Source organism: Oncorhynchus clarkii, chromosome 21 (assembly GCF_045791955.1).
Source record: "Oncorhynchus clarkii lewisi isolate Uvic-CL-2024 chromosome 21, UVic_Ocla_1.0, whole genome shotgun sequence".
In the NCBI taxonomy this organism is placed as follows: domain Eukaryota; kingdom Metazoa; phylum Chordata; class Actinopteri; order Salmoniformes; family Salmonidae; genus Oncorhynchus; species Oncorhynchus clarkii.
The window spans coordinates 43776951-43797031 of record NC_092167.1 but is presented as its reverse complement, the minus strand read 5'-3'; the positions used below and the strand labels follow the sequence as shown (position 1 = coordinate 43797031).

The 20081-nt window shown below is 45.6% G+C and overlaps 1 protein-coding gene across 1 annotated transcript in view; it reads right to left on the bottom strand.

Moving 5' to 3' along the window:
- LOC139379085 (actin filament-associated protein 1-like) overlaps positions 1-19633 on the bottom strand; it is a 149306-nt gene extending 129673 nt beyond the window's left edge. Inside the window, exon 1 of the mRNA XM_071121882.1 lies at positions 19510-19633. Within this exon, the coding sequence (XP_070977983.1) occupies positions 19510-19528 (19 nt within the window). The 5' untranslated portion in view covers positions 19529-19633. The remainder of the gene's footprint in view (positions 1-19509) is intronic.
- Between the last annotated feature and the right edge of the window lie 448 nt (positions 19634-20081).

Genomic DNA, 20081 nt, shown 5'->3' with positions numbered 1-20081 from the left:
ATATCCTGACCTAGTGAGATATACATGGAGGAGGTTTAATATTCTGACCTAGTGAGATATACATGGAGGAGGTTTAATATCCTGACCTAGTGAGATATACATGGAGGAGGTTTAATATCCTGACCTAGTGAGATATACATGGAGGAGGTTTAATATCCTGACCTAGTGAGATATACATGGAGGTTTAATATCCTGACCTAGTGAGATATACATGGAGGTTTAATATCCTGACCTAGTGAGAGATACATGGAGGAGGTTTAATACCCTGACCTAGTGAGATATACATGGAGGAGGTTTAACACCCTGACCTTGTGAGATATACATGGAGGTTTAATATCCTGACCTAGTGAGATATACATGGAGGTTTAATATCCTGACCTAGTGAGATATACATGGAGGAGGTTTAATATCCTGACCTAGTGAGATATACATGGAGGAGGAGGTTTAATATCCTAACCTAGTGAGATATACATGGAGGAGGAGGTTTAATATCCTGACCTAGTGAGAGATACATGGAGGAGGTTTAATATCCTGACCTAGTGAGATATACATGGAGGAGGTTTAATACCCTGACCTAGTGAGATATACATGGAGGAGGTTTAATACCCTGACCTAGTGAGATATACATGGGAGGTTTAATATCCTGACCTAGTGAGATATACATGGAGGAGGTTTAATATCCTGACCTAGTGAGATATACATGGAGGAGGTTTAATATCCTGACCTAGTGAGATATACATGGAGGAGGTTTAATACCCTGACCTAGTGAGATATACATGGGAGGTTTAATATCCTGACCTAGTGAGAGATACATGGAGGAGGTTTAATATCCTGACCTAGTGAGAGATACATGGAGGAGGTTTAATATCCTGACCTAGTGAGATATACATGGAGGAGGTTTAATATCCTGACCTAGTGAGATATACATGGAGGAGGTTTAATACCCTGACCTAGTGAGATATACATGGAGGAGGTTTAATACCCTGACCTAGTGAGATATACATGGCGGTGGCTTAATCAAGCTAGTCGTCTTGACTACTTTCTTATGCCATTCTCTCTCCGGCACCAAAAGTTTAAAAAGTGTTGATAGGGGACAGAATGCGGTCGGATCATCACATAATTGGCATGTACAGTGGGGCAAAAAAGTATTTAGTCAGCCACCAATTGTGCAAGTTCTCCCACTTAAAAAGATGAGAGAGGCCTGTAATTTTCATCATAGGTACACCTCAACTATAACAGACAAAATGAGAAAAAAAATCCAGAAAATCACATTGAGGATTTTTTACGAATTTATTTGCAAATTATGGTGGAAAATAAGTATTTGGTCACCTACAAACAAGCAAGATTTCTGGCTCTCACAGAATTGTAACTTCTTCTTTAAGAGGCTCCTCTGTCCTCCACTCGTTACCTGTATTAACCTCTTGGATCTCTAGGGGCGCTATTTCATTTTTGGATAAAAAACGTTCCCGTTTTAAGCGCAATATTTTGTCACGAAAAGATGCTCGACTATGCATATTATTGACCGTTTTGGAAAGAAAACACTCTGAAGTTTCAGAATCTGCAAAGATATTGTCTGTAAGTGCCCCAGAACTCATTCTACAGGCGAAACCAAGATGATGCGTCAAGCAGGAAATGAGCAGAATCTCTGAAGCTCTGTTTTCCATTGTCTCCTTATATGGCTGTGATTGCGCAAGGAATGAGCCTACACTTTCTGTTGTTTCCCCAAGGTGTTTGCAGCATTGTGACGTATTTGTAGGCATATCATTGGAAGATTGACCATAAGAGACTACATTTTCCAAGTGTCCGCCTGGTGTCCTGCGTGGAATTCGATGCGCAAACGCCAGCTGCTTGTACTTTTCCATTTGATTGAGGGGAGAAACCATGCTTCCACGAACAATATATCATTGAAGAGATATGTGAAAAACACCTTGAGGATTGATTCTAAACAACGTTTGCCATGTTTTCAGTCGATATTATGGAGTTAATTTGGAAAAAAGTTCGCGTTTTGAGGACTGAATTTTCGTTTTTTTTTTGGTAGCCAAATGTGATGTACAAAACGGAGCTATTTCTAATACACAAAGAATCTTTTTTGGAAAAACTGAGCATCTGCTATCTAACTGAGAGTCTCCTCATTGAAAACATCCGAAGTTCTTCAAAGGTAAATGATTTTATTTGAAGGCTTTTATGTTTTTGTTGAAATCTTGCGTGCTGGACGCTAACGCTAATGCTAACGCTAAATGCTACGCTAGCTAGCCACTTTTACACAAATGATTGTTTTCCTATGGTTGAGAAGCATATTTTGAAAATCTGAGATGACAGTGTTGTTTACAAAAGGCTAAGCTTGAGAGATGGCATATTTATTTTATTTCATTTGCGATTTTCATGAATAGTTAACGTTGCGTTATGGTAATGAGCTTAGGTCTGTAAATAGAATCCCGGATCCGGGTTTGGTCGACGCAACAGGTTAATGGCACCTGTTTGAACTTGTTATCAGTACAAAAGACACCTGTCCACAACCTCAAACAGTCACACTCCAAACTCCACTATGGCCAAGACCAAAGAGCTGTCAAAGGACACCAGAAACAAAATTGTAGACCTGCACCAGGCTGGGAAGACTGCATCTGCAATAGGTAAGCAGCTTGGTTTGAAGAAATCAACTGTGGGAGCAATTATTAGGAAATGGAAGACATACAAGACGATAATCTCCCTCGATCTGGGGCTCCACGCAAGATCTCACCCTGTGGTGTCAAAATGATCACAAGAACGGTGAGCAAAAATCCCAGAACCACACGGGGGGACCTAGTGAATGACCTGCAGAGAGCTGGGACCAAAGTAACAAAGCCTACCATCAGTAACACACTACGCTGCCAGGGACTCAAATCCTGCAGTGCCAGACGTGTCCCCCTGCTTAAGCCAGTACATGTCCAGGCACGTCTGAAGTTTGCTAGAGAGCATTTGGATGATCCAGAAGAAGATTGGGAGAATGTCATATGGGCAGATGAAACCAAAATATAACTTTTTGGTAAAAACTCAACTCGTCGTATTTGGAGGACAAAGAATGCTGAGTTGCATCCAAAGAACACCATACCTACTGTGAAGCATGGGGGTGGAACCATCATGCTTTGGGGCTGTTTTTCTGCAAAGGGACCAGGACGACTGATTCGTGTAAAGGAAAGAATGAATGAGGCCATGTATCGTGAGATTGATGATCCCCCGCCTTAAAATAAATATGGCAGTCCAGACTCAATGACCCCGCAGTATTACACTAGGGTCTGTTATTAGCGGTAGCCTGTGACATACACATACCGTAATACTCAGAACAACAACGTGGAGATTAGTGTATGACAGAGCTCTAACACAGTACCAGGGGATGGACCTTTGGCCTGCTACTAAACACATGAACATACACACCAATGTGTGTATGATAGTTATTTCACAGGGGATAGTAGGCCAGCAGAAAGAGGGAGAGGAAACTGGGAAACAAAGAAATAAACAGAGAGACAGAGGGAGGACGACAGAGGGAGGAAGACAGAGGGAGGAAGACAGAGGGAGGACGACAGAGGGAGGACGACAGAGGGATAGAAGGAGGAAGACAGAGGGAGGAAGACAGAGGGAGGAAGACAGAGGGAGGAAGACAGAGGGATAGAGGGAGGAAGACAGAGGGAGGACGACAGAGGGATAGAGGGAGGAAGACAGAGGGAGGAAGACAGAGGGATAGAGGGAGGAAGACAGAGGGATAGAGGGAGGAAGACAGAGGGAGGAAGACAGAGGGATAGAGGGAGGAAGACAGAGGGAGGAAGACAGAGGGAGGACGACAGAGGGATAGAGGGAGGAAGACAGAGGGAGGAAGACAGAGGGAGGAAGACAGAGGGAGGAAGACAGAGGGAGGAAGACAGAGGGATAGAGGGAGGAAGACAGAGGGATAGAGGGAGGACGACAGAGGGAGGAAGACAGAGGGAGGAAGACAGAGGGATAGAGGGAGGAAGACAGAGGGAGGAAGACAGAGGGATAGAGGGAGGAAGACAGAGGGAGGAAGACAGAGGGAGGACGACAGAGGGATAGAGGGAGGAAGACAGAGGGAGGACGACAGAGGGATAGAGGGAGGAAGACAGAGGGAGGAAGACAGAGGGAGGACGACAGAGGGATAGAGGGAGGAAGACAGAGGGAGGACGACAGAGGTATAGAGGGAGGACGACAGAGGGAGGAAGACAGAGGGATAGAGGGAGGACGAAAGAGGGAGGAAGACAGAGGGAGGAAGACAGAGGGAGGACGACAGAGGGATAGAGGGAGGAAGACAGAGGGAGGAAGACAGAGGGATAGAGGGAGGAAGACAGAGGGATAGAGGGAGGAAGACAGAGGGAGGAAGACAGAGGGATAGAGGGAGGAAGACAGAGGGAGGAAGACAGAGGGAGGACGACAGAGGGATAGAGGGAGGAAGACAGAGGGAGGAAGACAGAGGGAGGAAGACAGAGGGAGGAAGACAGAGGGAGGAAGACAGAGGGATAGAGGGAGGAAGACAGAGGGATAGAGGGAGGACGACAGAGGGAGGAAGACAGAGGGAGGAAGACAGAGGGATAGAGGGAGGAAGACAGAGGGAGGAAGACAGAGGGATAGAGGGAGGAAGACAGAGGGAGGAAGACAGAGGGAGGACGACAGAGGGATAGAGGGAGGAAGACAGAGGGAGGACGACAGAGGGATAGAGGGAGGAAGACAGAGGGAGGAAGACAGAGGGAGGACGACAGAGGGATAGAGGGAGGAAGACAGAGGGAGGACGACAGAGGTATAGAGGGAGGACGACAGAGGGAGGAAGACAGAGGGATAGAGGGAGGACGAAAGAGGGAGGAAGACAGAGGGAGGAAGACAGAGGGATAGAGGGAGGAAGACAGAGGGATAGAGGGAGGAAGACAGAGGGATAGAGGGAGGAAGACAGAGGGATAGAGGGAGGAAGACAGAGGGAGGACGACAGAGGGATGGAGGGAGGAAGACAGAGGGAGGACGACAGAGGGATAGAGGAAGGACAACAGAGGGAGGAAGACAGAGGGATAGAGGGAGGACGACAGAGGGAGGAAGACAGAGGGATAGAGGGAGGAAGACAGAGGGATAGAGGGAGGAAGACAGAGGGAGGAAGACAGAGGGAGGACGACAGAGGGATAGAAGGAGGAAGACAGAGGGAGGGAGACAGAGGGATAGAGGGAGGAAGACAGAGGGATAGAGGGAGGAAGACAGAGGGAGGAAGACAGAGGGATAGAGGGAGGACGACAGAGGGAGGAAGACAGAGGGAGGAAGACAGAGGGAGGAAGTCAGAGGGATAGAGGGAGGACGACAGAGGGAGGAAGACAGAGGGAGGACGGCAGGAGGAGGAAGACAGAGGGATAGAGGGAGGACGACAGAGGGAGGAAGACAGAGGGATAGAGGGAGGACGACAGAGGGAGGAAGACAGAGGGAGGAAGACAGAGGGAGGAAGACAGAGGGAGGAAGACAGAGGGAGGAAGACAGAGGGATAGAGGGAGGACGACAGAGGGAGGAAGACAGAGTGATAGAGGGAGGAAGACAGAGGGAGGACGACAGAGGGAGGAAGACAGAGGGATAGAGGGAGGACGACAGAGGGAGGAAGACAGAGGGAGGAAGACAGAGGGATAGAGGGAGGACGACAGAGGGAGGACGACAGAGGGAGGACGACAGAGGGATAGAGGGAGGAAGACAGAGGGATAGCGGGAGGAAGACAGAGGGATAGAGGGAGGAAGACAGAGGGATAGAGGGAGGAAGACAGCGGGAGGAAGACAGCGGGAGGACGACAGCGGGAGGACGACAGCGGGAGGACGACAGAGGGAGGACGACAGAGGGATAGAGCGAGGAAGACAGAGGGATAGAGGGAGGACGACAGAGGGAGGAAGACAGAGGGATAGAGGGAGGAAGACAGAGGGATAGAGGGAGGAAGACAGAGGGATAGAGGGAGGAAGACAGAGGGAGGAAGACAGAGGGAGGAAGACAGAGGGAGGAAAGATCAGAGACGACTAATACACCTGCAGCACCGGATACCGGTTTCTCACGACACACTTGCAGCACCGGATACCGGTTTCTCACGACACACCTGCAGCACCGGATACCGGTTTCTCACGACACACCTGCAGCACCGGATACCTGTTTCTCACTACACACCTGCAGCACCGGATACCGGTTTCTCACGACACACCTGCAGCACCGGATACCGGTTTCTCACGACACACCTGCAGCACCGGATACCGGTTTCTCACGACACACCTGCAGCACCGGATACCTGTTTCTCACTACACACCTGCAGCACCGGATACCGGTTTCTCACTACACACTTGCAGCACCGGATACCGGTTTCTCACTACACACTTGCAGCACCGGATACCGGTTTCTCACTACACACCTGCAGCACCGGATACCGGTTTCTCACGACACACCTGCAGCACCGGATACCGGTTTCTCACGACACACCTGCAGCACCGGATACCTGTTTCTCACTACACACCTGCAGCACCGGATACCGGTTTCTCACGACACACCTGCAGCACCGGATACCGGTTTCTCACGACACACCTGCAGCACCGGATACCGGTTTCTCACTACACACTTGCAGCACCGGATACCGGTTTCTCACTACACGCCTGCATGAGTCTGAGACACAAACACACAATGTTCACACACACCCAGCTGGTGCTTATATTTCCCGTCAGAGGGGGATAGACGGAAAAATAAATAAAGGGGAGGTGCAGACAGCAAGAACCTCCTCCTCTACACCGTTTCTCCTTCACCAGTCCACTCTTCCCCCCCGTCTCTTCCTCCTCCCACTACCCTCTCCCCATCTCACGAGTGACTGAATGTGAGTCACATCCAGCCTGAACTGGTTAATAACATATAGTAGCCACTAGAGGTTGACCGATTCAACTGAATGGCCGATTAATTAGGGCCGATTTCAAGTTTTCATAACAATCGGAAATCGGTATTTTTGGGCGCCGATTTGCCGATTGAATTGATCCACTCTTGCAACCTTACAGTTAGCTAGTCCAACGCAATTACGACCTGCCTCTCTCTCGTTGCACTCCACAAGGAGACTGCCTGTTATGCGAATGCAGTAAGCCAAGGTAAGTTGCTAGCTAGCGTTAAACTTATCTTATAAAAAACAAACAATCATAATCACTAGTTAACTACACATGGTTGATGATATTACTAGATATTATCTGCGTTGCATACAACTGACTGAGCAAACAAGTATCTAAGTATCTGACTGAGCGGTGGTAGGCAGAAGCAGGCGCATAAACATTCATTCAAACAGCACTTTTGTGCGTTTTGCCAGCAGCTCTTTGTTGTGCGTCAAGCATTGAGCTGCTTATGACTTCAAGCCTATCAACTCCCGAGATGAGGCTGGTGTAACCGAAGTGAAATGGCTAGCTAGTTAGCGCGCGCTAATAGCGTTTCAAATGCCAGTCGCTCTGAGCCTTCTAGTAATTGTTCCCCTTGCTCTGTATGGGTAACGCTGCTTCGATGGTGGCTGTTGTCGTTGTGTTCCTGGTTCGAGCCCAGGGAGGAGCGAGGAGAGGGACGGAAGCTATACTGTTACACTGGCAATACTAAAGTGCGTATAAGAACATCCAATAGTCAAAGGTATATGAAATACAAATGGTATAGCGGGAAATAGTCCTATAATTCCTATAATAACTACAACCTAAAACTTCTTACCTTGGAATATTGAAGACTCATGTTAAAAGGAACCACCAGCTTTCATTGGTTCTCATGTTCTGAGCAAGGAACTTAAACGTTAGCTTTCTTACATGGCACATATTGCACTTTTACTTTCTTCTCCAACACTTTGTTTTTGCATTATTTAAACCAAATTGAACATGTTTCATTATTTATTTGAGGCTAAATTGATTTTATTGATGTATTATATTAAGTTAAAATAAGTGTTCATTCAGTATTGTTGTAATTGTCATTATTACAAATAAATACAATATTTTTTGGTCCGCCAATAATCGGTATCGGCGTTGAAAAATCATATTTGGTCGACCTCTAGTAGCCACACCACCATTCCTGAGCCTCCAACACACTCAACACCTCCTAACCCTAAACACCTGGCAGTCTCTCCCTCTAGCCCTCCCTCTAGCCCTAAACACCTGGCAGTCTCGCCCTCTACCCCTCCCTCTAGCCCTAAACACCTGGCAGTCTCCTGACGTGGCAGTCTCTCCCTCTAGTCCTAAACACCTGGCAGTCTCTCCCTCTAGCCCTCCCTCTAGCCCTAAACACCTGGCAGTCTCTTGACCTGGAAGTCTCTCCCTCTAGCCCTCCCTCTAGCCATAAACACCTGGCAGTCTCCTCACCTGGCAGTCTCTTCTTCTAGCCCTCCCTCTAGCCCTAAACACCTGGCAGTCTCCTCACCTGGCAGTCTCTTCTTCTAGCCCTAAACACCTGGCAGTCTCCTCACCTGGCAGTCTCTTCTTCTAGCCCTCCCTCTAGCCCTAAACACCTGGCAGTCTCCTCACCTGGCAGTCTCTTCTTCTAGCCCTAAACACCTGGCAGTCTCCTCACCTGGTAGTCTCTTCTTCTAGCCCTAAACACCTGGCAGTCTCTCCCTCTAGCCCTCCTGTCTCTCTCAATCCAACTTTGTATTTAAAAGTTACTATAGCTTTGTTCTATAACAACCAGCCTTTACTTTACCAGCACAGTAGCACAGAGGATATCTTATCTTATTAAACAACTAAGTCCAGCCCAGACCAACACACACAGCCTTACCAGCAACACACACAGCCTTACCAAAAACACAGTGTCCAGCCCAGACCAACACACACAGCCTTACCAATCACACAGTGTCCAGCTCAGACCTCAAAACACAGCCTTGCCAAATACACACACAGTGTCCAGCCCAGACCAACACACACAGCCTTACCAAACACACAGTGTCCAGCCCAGACCTCAAAACACAGCCTTACCAAACATACAGTGTTCAGCTCAGATTCATTTCCTCTACTAGGATATGAGAAGGACCTCTTCTCAGCCCAGAGAGACCTTTTATTATTGCTTATTACAGATAACAGGCTTCTATATTAAAAAGCCCAGAGAGACCTGTTATTATTGCTTATTACAGATAACAGGCTTCTATATTAAAAAGCCCAGAGAGACCTGTTATTATTGCTTATTACAGATAACAGGCTTCTATATTAAAAAGCCCAGAGAGACCTGTTATTATTGCTTATTACAGATAACAGGCTTCTATATTAAAAAGCCCAGAGAGACCTGTTATTATTGCTTATTACAGATAACAGGTTTCTATATTAAAAAGCCCAGAGAGACCTGTTATTATTGCTTATTACAGATAACAGGCTTCTTTATTAAAAAGCCCAGAGGACGGACCGCTGCACATCAAATAGGGTACAATATCCCTGGCTGAGGCTACACACACACACACACACACACACACACACACACACACACACACACACACACACACACACACACACACACACACTGATTGGAGGAATGTGATGGCTGCCTCCCCTGTCTGGTGTTGACAGTTAGAACTGTGGGCTAGTGTGTGTGTGCGAGAGAGTGTGTGTGCGTGTGTGCGTGTGTGTGTGTGTGTGTATGTGTGTATGCATGCGCGTGTGTGTGTGTGTATGTGTGTATGCAAGCGCGTGTGTGTGTGTGTGTGTGTGTATACATGCGCGTGTGTGTGTGTGTGTGTGTGTGTGTGTGTGTGTGTGTACGCCTGCACAGGCCTAACATTAAAATAGTGTGCGTGAAACAGATGCAGGCAGTTGGTGTGTGTGTGAAAATATTCATGATGAAAGGCAAAGGGCATGGAGACAAACTAGCTTAGTGAAATAATGACTTCACCTTGTAGAACCATGCTCTTAAAGACCCAAGTTTATGCACCAATTAACCCGTTTATAGTGTGTGTGTGTGTGTGTGTGTATATGTGTGTGTGTACATATATGTGTGTGTATATATGTGTGTGTGTGTGTATGTGTGTGTGTATGTGTGTGTGTAACCATAGATACGCCTCCTTTTGACCCTAGTCTCACCCTCAATGGAATACATCAACAAAGTCTGTATAAACAAGTCCATTTTGATGACCGAAACAGCACATTATTTATCTATGTCACATCCAACACCGTGAAATAGGCCAGACACTTTGATCTAACTTCCCTAGCGTCTGTGAGCCATTAACTAAATCCTCTAGCCCTTTACAGGAGTGAAGTGCCACTGAGGACAACACCTCCTCGCTCTTAAACTGTATCCTTCCATCTACTTTAGAGATCTACTTTGGGTCAAACCCAAACCAAACCACTTTCCCCGGCAACCTCTGTAGCATAGATGTGGTGTGGGCGCCAACTACCTCCCCTCTTTCATCTTCTATCTCTCCCTACTCCCTCGTGGGGGGTGGGGGCTTGGTGGCCAGAGAGACCAGATCACCGTTCAGGGAGTAACGTCAGGGAGACCAGATCACCGTTCAGGGAGTAACATCAGAGAGACACACAGGGAGACCAGATCACCGTTGAGGGAGTAACGTCAGAGAGACCAGATCACCGTTCAGGGAGTAACGTCAGAGAGACCAGATCACTGTTCAAGGAGTAACGTCAGAGAGACCATATCACCGTTGAGGGAGTAACGTCAGAGAGACCAGATCACTGTTCAATGAGTAACGTCAGAGAGACCATATCACCGTTGAGGGAGTAACGTCAGAGAGACCATATCACCGTTCAGGGAGTAACGTCAGAGACACACACAGGGAGACCAGATCACTCCTCCTGTCCTACTGGGAATACTGGAGAGAAGAGAGGTAGGGACTTCAGCCATTATCTTACAGACACCCTCATTAGAGAGGTAGAAAGGAAGAATGAGAGAGAGAAAGAGAGAAAGAGAGAGAGAGACACTATTGGGTCGGATGGAAAGAAAGTAGGAATGAGAGATTTTATGGAGAGACCAGACTCAGAACAAGGTCAGACTGAGAACAAGGTCAGACTGAGAACAAGGTTAGACTGAGAACAAGGTCAGACTGAGAACAAGGTCAGACTGAGAACAAGGTCACGGTTTACGGAAGAATGGTATTATAGAGTGAAGGTGAAAGACAGAGAGGAGGAGGAGCTGGAGAGAGACAAAGAGAGGCTGCTCTGCTCAGTCCTCTGCCCCTTTGTGAGAAGTGGTGTAGAGAGGAATGAAGAAGCCTGCAGCAACAGTCACCTCCTTTCAGACACTGACTCACAGCCCTGTGGTTCCATCTCAAATACCAGGAGTTGGCTGTTGTAGACACACACACACACACAGGCGGAGAGACAAGCACACACATGAATGCAAACTCACACACACAAACACACAGTCACTCACAGTGAAAAGACACACCCCAAAATACATGCCCCACAGTAGACTCTTCAGAGGAGAGAGTCTATCTGATGCCATTTGAATGGAACAACCTCTTCAAATAAACCTAGATGCCTCAGTATGTCTCAGAGACACACTCCTCTCTGAAACGTCCCCTCGATCAACTACAGATTGATCTTGTAATCTGATTAGCAGCTTTTTCTCCTGTTAAAACGGTTCACGGACAGAGTCAGAGCTATTGAGAACAACTTCCAAACTTAAGACACCAAAAAAAACATTTAGACCCATGACTGAATTACAAAGGGCTGTTTTGTGCTGTGTTGGAGAGAAGTGTTTTTTACGTTCCTCCCTCTGCGGCTTTGAGGTTTCTACTTCTGTCATGTTTTTGTTGCCCTGAGGGGAACGGAGAACCTGGGAAGGAGAGTACCTGTGTGTGATGTGTGTGTAGGAAGACAGACAGGGCTAACATTGTGATAACACCAGAGGACATTCAGAACTCAGCTGCCAGCCAGGACGGGAGACAGGCTTCCAGTAACCTAGCGCTAACAGGGAAATGATATCGGAGATGTTCAAAACATGTTGTTTTGCCACACGTACAGTACGTGCCTACGTAAAAGTCTAACCAAGAACAGTTCAGTTCAACACAAATATCAGATGTCTCAGATATCCTAGAAAAACAGTGAAAACTGTTGCCGAGAGGGCTATCAAATGAAATAGTATGAAGAGACATGGTTGTCTGCTACGGAAAAAATGTAATATTCAAAATGACCCCAATGCTAGTTTGATGAACCCGTTGTCATCCCAGGTTGAACTACCAAATCACTTCGGCTCCAGATGCCAGCCTTGTCAAAACACGAAGTGAACGTTGTCGCTTGTACCCCAACTTGAAGCCAAGCAATAAGCAACGCCATGGTACTCATAACGCCATGGTACTCACAACGCCATGGTACTCACAACGCCATGGTACTCACAACGCCATGGTACTCACAACGCCATGGTACTCATAACGCCATGGTACTCACAACGCCATGGTACTCACAACGCCATGGTACTCACAACGCCATGGTACTCGTGGTACTCACAACGCCATGGTACTCGTGGTACTCACAACGCCATGGTACTCATGGTACTCATAACGCCATGGTACTCATGGTACTCATGGTACTCACAACGCCATGGTACTCATGGTACTCACAACGCCATGGTACTCATGGTACTCATAACAACATGGTAGTCATAGAGCGATGGTACTCATAACACAAGCACCAACAAGTACAGAGCGCCAGCCAGGGATGCACTCTCACAAATCACATTTGAACCTCAGATTTTACCTCAGGAATTCAGCTCCTGTCACTAGTGGTGATCTTTAAGTCTGAAATATTAGTGGAGTAATGATTCTGAACATGAAATCAAATAGATATCAGTTTCAAATGACTGTAGACAGCGAGATGTGGGCAGAGTGATGGAGGAGCTATGCCTAGATTTACACAAAGTGTACAAAACATTAGAGACACCTGCACTTTCTATGAAATAGACTGAACAGCTGACTCCAGGTGAAAGCTATAATCTCTTGTTGATGTCACTTGTTAAATCCACTTCAATCAGTGTAGATGAAGGGGAGGAGACGGGTTAGAGAAGGATTTCTAAGCCTTGAGACATTTGACACATGGATTGTGTATGTGTGCCATTCAGAGCATGAATGTTATTGCGGGTGTAGAGAAATTCTTGTGTTTCTAGCTCTAACAGTGCAGTAATACCTAACAATTTCACAACAATACACACAAATCTAAGTGCCTTGGGGTAACTCAATCACAAGCATACACCCCTATGTAGTATGCTCACACACAATATGTTCCCTTCATTAATCTGCCTTCTTACATATGGGGGAGGGTTGTTTTCCTGAAGGCCTCAACTAAAGACTGCAGAGCTCAACAGACTCTGAGGAATTAGAGAGAGAGAGAGAGAGACTACAGCAAACCACCCTGCGGCACAGTCCACCAGCCTCACTGTATCCAACAGAGACACAGCACAGACAGAGGGAGTCTGGGAAGCACTGTCCTCAGACACAGCATGGTACACTCATAACCACCACAGAGAGAGAGAGAAAGAGACAGAGAGAGAAAGTTGGGTTGGAAGGAAATGAAGAGAAAACAGATTGATTTTACAGAATGAGAGAATAAACAGAGAAGCATTGATGGAGAAAGACAGAAGATGCATTGGCTCAGTTCCCCTCCGAGCTAACCCCACCTTTCCCTGCATGACAAGAAACAGAGAACGAAACCCCACTGCGAACATTTAATCAACATTTAATCAACATTTAATCAACATGGGTGTAGTATTACCCTGTGTGTTGTCATCACTAAAACCAATGGTGATGGTAGGGTATTACTCAACACAGATTAATGGCAGGGGAACAGTATCGTATCTTGGTCGTCGCAGTAGATGTTTGCTCTGTGCGCCCCACGCTGACTCGCGACTACACACCCAGTCCCAGGGGCCAAGATGTCCAATAGTGATCAAATCAAAGTTTATTTGTCACGTGCGCTGAATACAACAGGTGTAGTAGACCTTACACTGAAATGCTTACTTACAGGCTCTAACCAACAGTGCAATTTTTTTTAAGTATTAGGTGAACAATAGGTAAGTAAAGAAATAAAAACAGTAAAAAGACAATGAAAAATAACAGTAGCGAGGCTATATACAGTAGAGAGGTTATATACAGTAGAGAGGCTATATACAGTAGAGAGGTTATATACAGTAGAGAGGTTATATACAGTAGAGAGGCTATATACAGTAGAGAGGCTATATACAGTAGTGAGGCTATATACAGTAGTGAGGCTATATACAGTAGAGAGGCTATATACAGTAGAGAGGTTATATACAGTAGAGAGGCTATATACAGTAGAGAGGTTATATACAGTAGAGAGGTTATATACAGTAGAGAGGCTATATACAGTAGAGAGGCTATATACAGTAGAGAGGTTATATACAGTAGAGAGGCTATATACAGTAGAGAGGTTATATACAGTAGAGAGGTTCTATACAGTAGTGAGGCTATATACAGTAGTGAGGCTATATACAGTAGAGAGGCTATTTACAGTAGAGAGGCTATTTACAGTAGAGAGGCTATATACAGTAGAGAGGCTATATACAGTAGAGAGGCTATATACAGTAGAGAGGCTATATACAGTAGAGAGGCTAAGAGAGGTTATATACAGTAGAGAGGCTATATACAGTAGAGAGGTTATATACAGTAGAGAGGCTATATACAGTAGAGAGGCTATATACAGTAGAGAGGCTATATACAGTAGAGAGGTTATATACAGTAGAGAGGCTATATACAGTAGAGAGGTTATATACAGTAGAGAGGCTATATACAGTAGAGGTTATATACAGTAGAGAGGTTATATACAGTAGAGAGGCTATATACAGTAGAGAGGCTATATACAGTAGAGAGGTTATATACAGTAGAGAGGCTATATACAGTAGAGAGGCTATATACAGTAGAGAGGCTATATACAGTAGAGAGGCTAAGAGAGGCTATATACAGTAGAGAGGCTATATACAGTAGATAGGTTATAAACAGTAGAGAGGCTATATACAGTAGAGAGGCTATATACAGTAGAGAGGCTATATACAGTAGAGAGGCTCTAGACAGTAGCGAGGCTATATACAGTAGAGAGGCTATATACAGTAGAGAGGCTATATACAGTAGTGAGGCTATATACAGAAGAGAGGCTATATACAGTAGAGAGGCTATATACAGTAGAGAGGTTATATACAGTAGAGAGGCTATATACAGTAGAGAGGCTATATACAGTAGTGAGGCTATATACAGTAGAGAGGCTATATACAGTAGAGAGGCTATAGACAGTAGAGAGGCTATATACAGTAGAGAGGCTATATACAGTAGAGAGGCTATATACAGGCACCGGTTAGTCGGGCTGATTGAGATAGTATGTACATGTAGATATGATTAAAGTGACTATGCATATATGATGAACAGAGAGTAGCAGCAGCGTAAAAGAGAGGCTGGGCGAGGCACACAATGCAAATAGTCCAGGTAGCCATTTGATTACCTGTTCAGGAGTCTTATAGCTTGGGGGTAAAATCTGTTGAGAAGCCATTTTGTCCTAGACTTGGCGCTCCGGTACCGCTTGCCATGCGGTAGTAGAGAGAACAGTATGACTGGGGTGGCTGGGGACTTGGACAATTTTTAGGGCCTTCCTCTGACACCGCCTGGTGTAGAGGTGCTGGATGGCAGGAAGCTTGGCCCAAGTGATGTACTGGGCAGTACGCACTACCCTCTGTAGTGCCTTGCGGTCAGAGGCCGAGCAGTTGCCATACCAGGCAGTGATGCAACCATGCACTCGATATTGCAGCTGTAGAACCTTGTTAGTTTCCTGAGGGAGAATAGGCTTTGTCGTGCCCTCTTCACGACTGTCTTGAAGTGTTTGGACTATGATAGTTTGTTGGTGATGTGGACACCAAAGAACTTGAAGCTCTCAACCTGCTCCACTGCAGCCCAGTCGATGAAAATGGGGGCGTGCTCGGTCCTCCTTTTCCTGTAGTCCACAATCATCTCCTTAGTCTTGGTTACGTTGAGGGAGAGGTTGTTGTCCTGGCAGCACACGGCCAGGTCTCTGACCTTCTCCCTATAGGCTGTCTCGTCATTGTCGGTGATCAGACCTACCACTGTTGTGTCGTCTGCAAACTTAATAATGGTGTTGGAGTCGTGCCTGGCCATGCAGTCATGAGTGAACAGGGAGTACAGGAGGGGACTGAGCACGCACCCCTGAGGGGCTCCAGTGTTGAGGATCAGCGTGGCAAATGTTGCTACCTACTCTCACCACCTGGGGGCGGCCCGTCAGGAAGTCCAGGATCCAGTTGCAGAGGGAGGTGTTTAGTCCCAGGATCCTTAGCTTAGTGATGAGCTTTGAGGGTACTATGGTGTTGAACGCTGAGCTGTAGTCAATGAATAGCATTCTCAGTGTTGAGTGCAATAGAGATTACATCATCTGTGGATCTGTTTGGGCGGTATCCAAATTGGAGTGAGTCTAGGGTTTCTGGAATAATGGTGTTGATGTGAGCCATTAGCAGCGCCCACAGCACCGGCATGGTCGGGATATAATGGAACCAGCTGCCAGAAATCTCAATAAATTAGGATTACATTACAACAATCGGTCACGTAGCCAACTGTATCAGGCTTCCATACAATTGATTTACAAGGTAGGCTACTGAGGATTGAGAGATATAGCCTTTTAAAATAACAGTCTGCTGCATCATCTGCTGTCACGATGACAAATGAAAATGTCTCTCTAGAAATATCAGATCTACTAAGACTACCACCTGTATCATTACCACACCATTAAGACTACCTATCATTACCACACCATTAAGACTACCACCTGTATCATTACCACACCATTAAGACAACCTATCATTACCACACCATTAAGACTACCTATCATTACCACACCATTAAGACTACCACCTGTATTATTACCACACCATTAAGACTACCTATCACTACCACACCATTAAGACTACATATCATTACCACACCATTATGACTACCACCTGTATCATTACCACACCATTAAGACTACCTATCACTACCACACCATTAAGACTACCAATCATTACCACACCATTAAGACTACCTATCATTACCACACCATTAAGACTACCTATCATTACCACACCATTAAGACTACCTATCATTACCACACCATTAAGACTACCTATCATTACCACACCATTAAGACTACCTATCATTACCACACCAATAAGACTACCTCAAGTGACTTCCTTTCAAACTGCCCACATTCTTAGTTCAACCTATTGACAGGTGATTGAAGTCGAACCTCAGGTTCAACTCCAAACCATACCACTCCTCACCAGTAGGGGTCCTATTCCAACCTAAGTGACCTGCCACACCTTGGGAAGTTAACCACTGAGGCGCTGCCACTTAATAGCTGCTACTCATTGTGTTTCAATCTGGACATGGGACAAGAAAGTTGTCACAGGGGACCTACAGTACGTGTGTGCGCTCCACGTCTTCGACCTCCGTTTTACTGGTTCTGTAACACAGTGTCTTCCAAATGGCACCCTATTCCCTATATAGTGCACTACTTTATACTACAGTCCTATTCCCTGTATAGTGCACTACTTTTGACCAGAGCCCTATTCCCTATATAGTGCACTACGTTTGACCAGAGCCCATAGGGAATAGGGTGCCATTATGCGAATCAAACAGTGTTGGCCCAATACTGTGGCTAAAGGGCTAGCAGGATGTGTACAGTAGAATTGCCTTCCATTGTCCATTGTTACAGGGACTGCCTGTCTGGACTGACTGTGGCAGATTGGCTGGGCTTCCATGAAGAGCTGGGGAAATACCCAGCCCCAAGAACACACAGTTAGAGGTAAAAATAAAACACAAAAGCAGTAGAAGTGAAGCTTCCAGGGATACTTTTCCCACCACAACAAGTTCCTTGTGAAAAAACAAGACAGGTCAGCTAAGGTAGAGATGGAGACTAGGTCAAAGGCCCAATGACCAAGTAGGGCTAGACATGCCTATATTAGCCAAGCTATATTAGCCTAGCTATATTAGCCAAGCTATATTAGCCAAGCTATATTAGCCAAGCTATATTAGCCAAGCTATATTAGCCTAGCTATATTAGCCAAGCTATATTAGCCAAGCTATATTAGCCAAGCTATATTAGCCTAGCTATATTAGCCAAGCTATATTAGCCAAGCTATATTAGCCAAGCTATATTAGCCAAGCTAATCTAAAATGCACATTTATGAATGGCTGAAGTCAATGGTAAGTGTGTGCCATTTCCAGTTATAGCTTATCCCTTCAAATGTGTCCCTTCCTAAACAAGTAGTCTGATTAATCCAAACCCAACAGTTTTTCCTGCCCTGTTCCCAACTGGATATGATGAATTGGATTTGTTCTATCATTAAGATGCTTGACCCCCCCTCCTCCTTTTAGTCTCAATCTGCAGCAGGAGCAGGTGTTGCAGGTTACCATAGCCAGTTGATCCCTTCCAGACCAGGCTAGCCTCACCTGTGACCCTGGGGAAAGTGTACTACCTAAAAGTCAAGATCTCTTTACCAAGACAGCAGTAGTAGGTTACTACACACATACAGGGAAGAGGCTACATGGATGAAGCTTAATGGATGATGCTTAATGGATGAGGCTACATGGATGAGGCTTAATGGATGATGCTTAATGGATGAGGCTACATGGATGAGGCTTAATGGATGATGCTATGTGGATGCTTAATAGATGATTCTTAATAGATGATGCTACATGGATGATGCTACATGGATGAGGCTTAATGGATGATGTTACATGGATGAGGCTTAATAGATGAGGCTACATGGATGAGGCTTAATGGATGATTCTACATGGATTAGGCTTAATTGATGAGGCTTAATGGATGAGGCTTAATGGATGAAGCTACATGGATGAGGCTTAATGGATGATGCTTAATGGATGATTCTACATGGATGATGCTTCTTGGCACAATTCGCTTCCATCTAATTTCTGTATCAGTTCTGATGAGAGGAAAGAGGGGAGAAAGCAAATGTTCTGTAATCTATAGAAACACACCCACTGTGTCCCAGACTGCTGTTGAGGCTGGGAGGTGTCTTGAGAACAATCTCCCTCGAGCCCATTAGCCTATCAATTAATCACGCTGCTGCGTGCTCCTCTGAAGACAGACAGGACCCCCTGTCGGTCTACACCTCGTGGTCCTTTGTGTTGTGCCTTTCCATCCCTCTGTAGCAACCTTGTTGGTTGTATGTTGAATTGATACACATTCGCATGAAACAATATTTGGCACATAACCACTCCATGGAACTCAGCTAAAGTGAAAATATTTGGCCAAAACAAGGAAATAACGAACAAGGACACCGAAAGCAATTGTTGTGATAATACATTTGACAATTAAACAACACCCTTTTTTTCCTCAAATACAAATGCTACACCCGTCAAGGTGATAGCATGCTACTGTATCGATACATACCAGTAACGTACATTGTTACAAGCCTGCTCGTTGTCGTCTAAAAACAATGCACAATTTCTTACAACAAAGTGCAAGAGTAGTATAACAATGACTTAAAGTAGGATACCAGACGTAAACCAAAAAGTCGTACCTTTCCCGTTTTTGTCCATGTCGCGGAGATAACTCCTGGGTGTGTACTTCTCCTGTGTTCTTCCCCGTGACAATAGAAAAGCACGTCCGCGCCTCTCCTCCAAGCGCTCCTTGCTTCCTTTCGGTGTGTGATGGGACAGACGCCGATTCTAGCTGTCAAGAAACACAGGGGACCAGATGGACACAGATAGTAGCCAATCGCAGTCGTAGCTTACATGGGCTTGCCCAATCACAGCGAATAATATAAGGGGTCTTTGGTCATTTATTTTTAAATATCTATACTAGTTAGTGCCTTTGAGAACGCGGACCACTATCAGCATCAAGGTACAGTAGTAATACAGAATGGAGGTATGCCATATGAAACCATTATGAATCAAATGACAACAATGATTCATAGAATGATTCACTCCCTCTCATCAGCACCTGTTTCTATATAATGTATTCACTCCGTAGGAAAATGATTCAGTAGCAAGACTCTCCGTCCCGGACAGATGTGTACCAGAGCAACACATGAGAAAACTTCAGATAAAATTAAATATTTATTTACAAGACCTACTTCTAATGTCCTGTTCT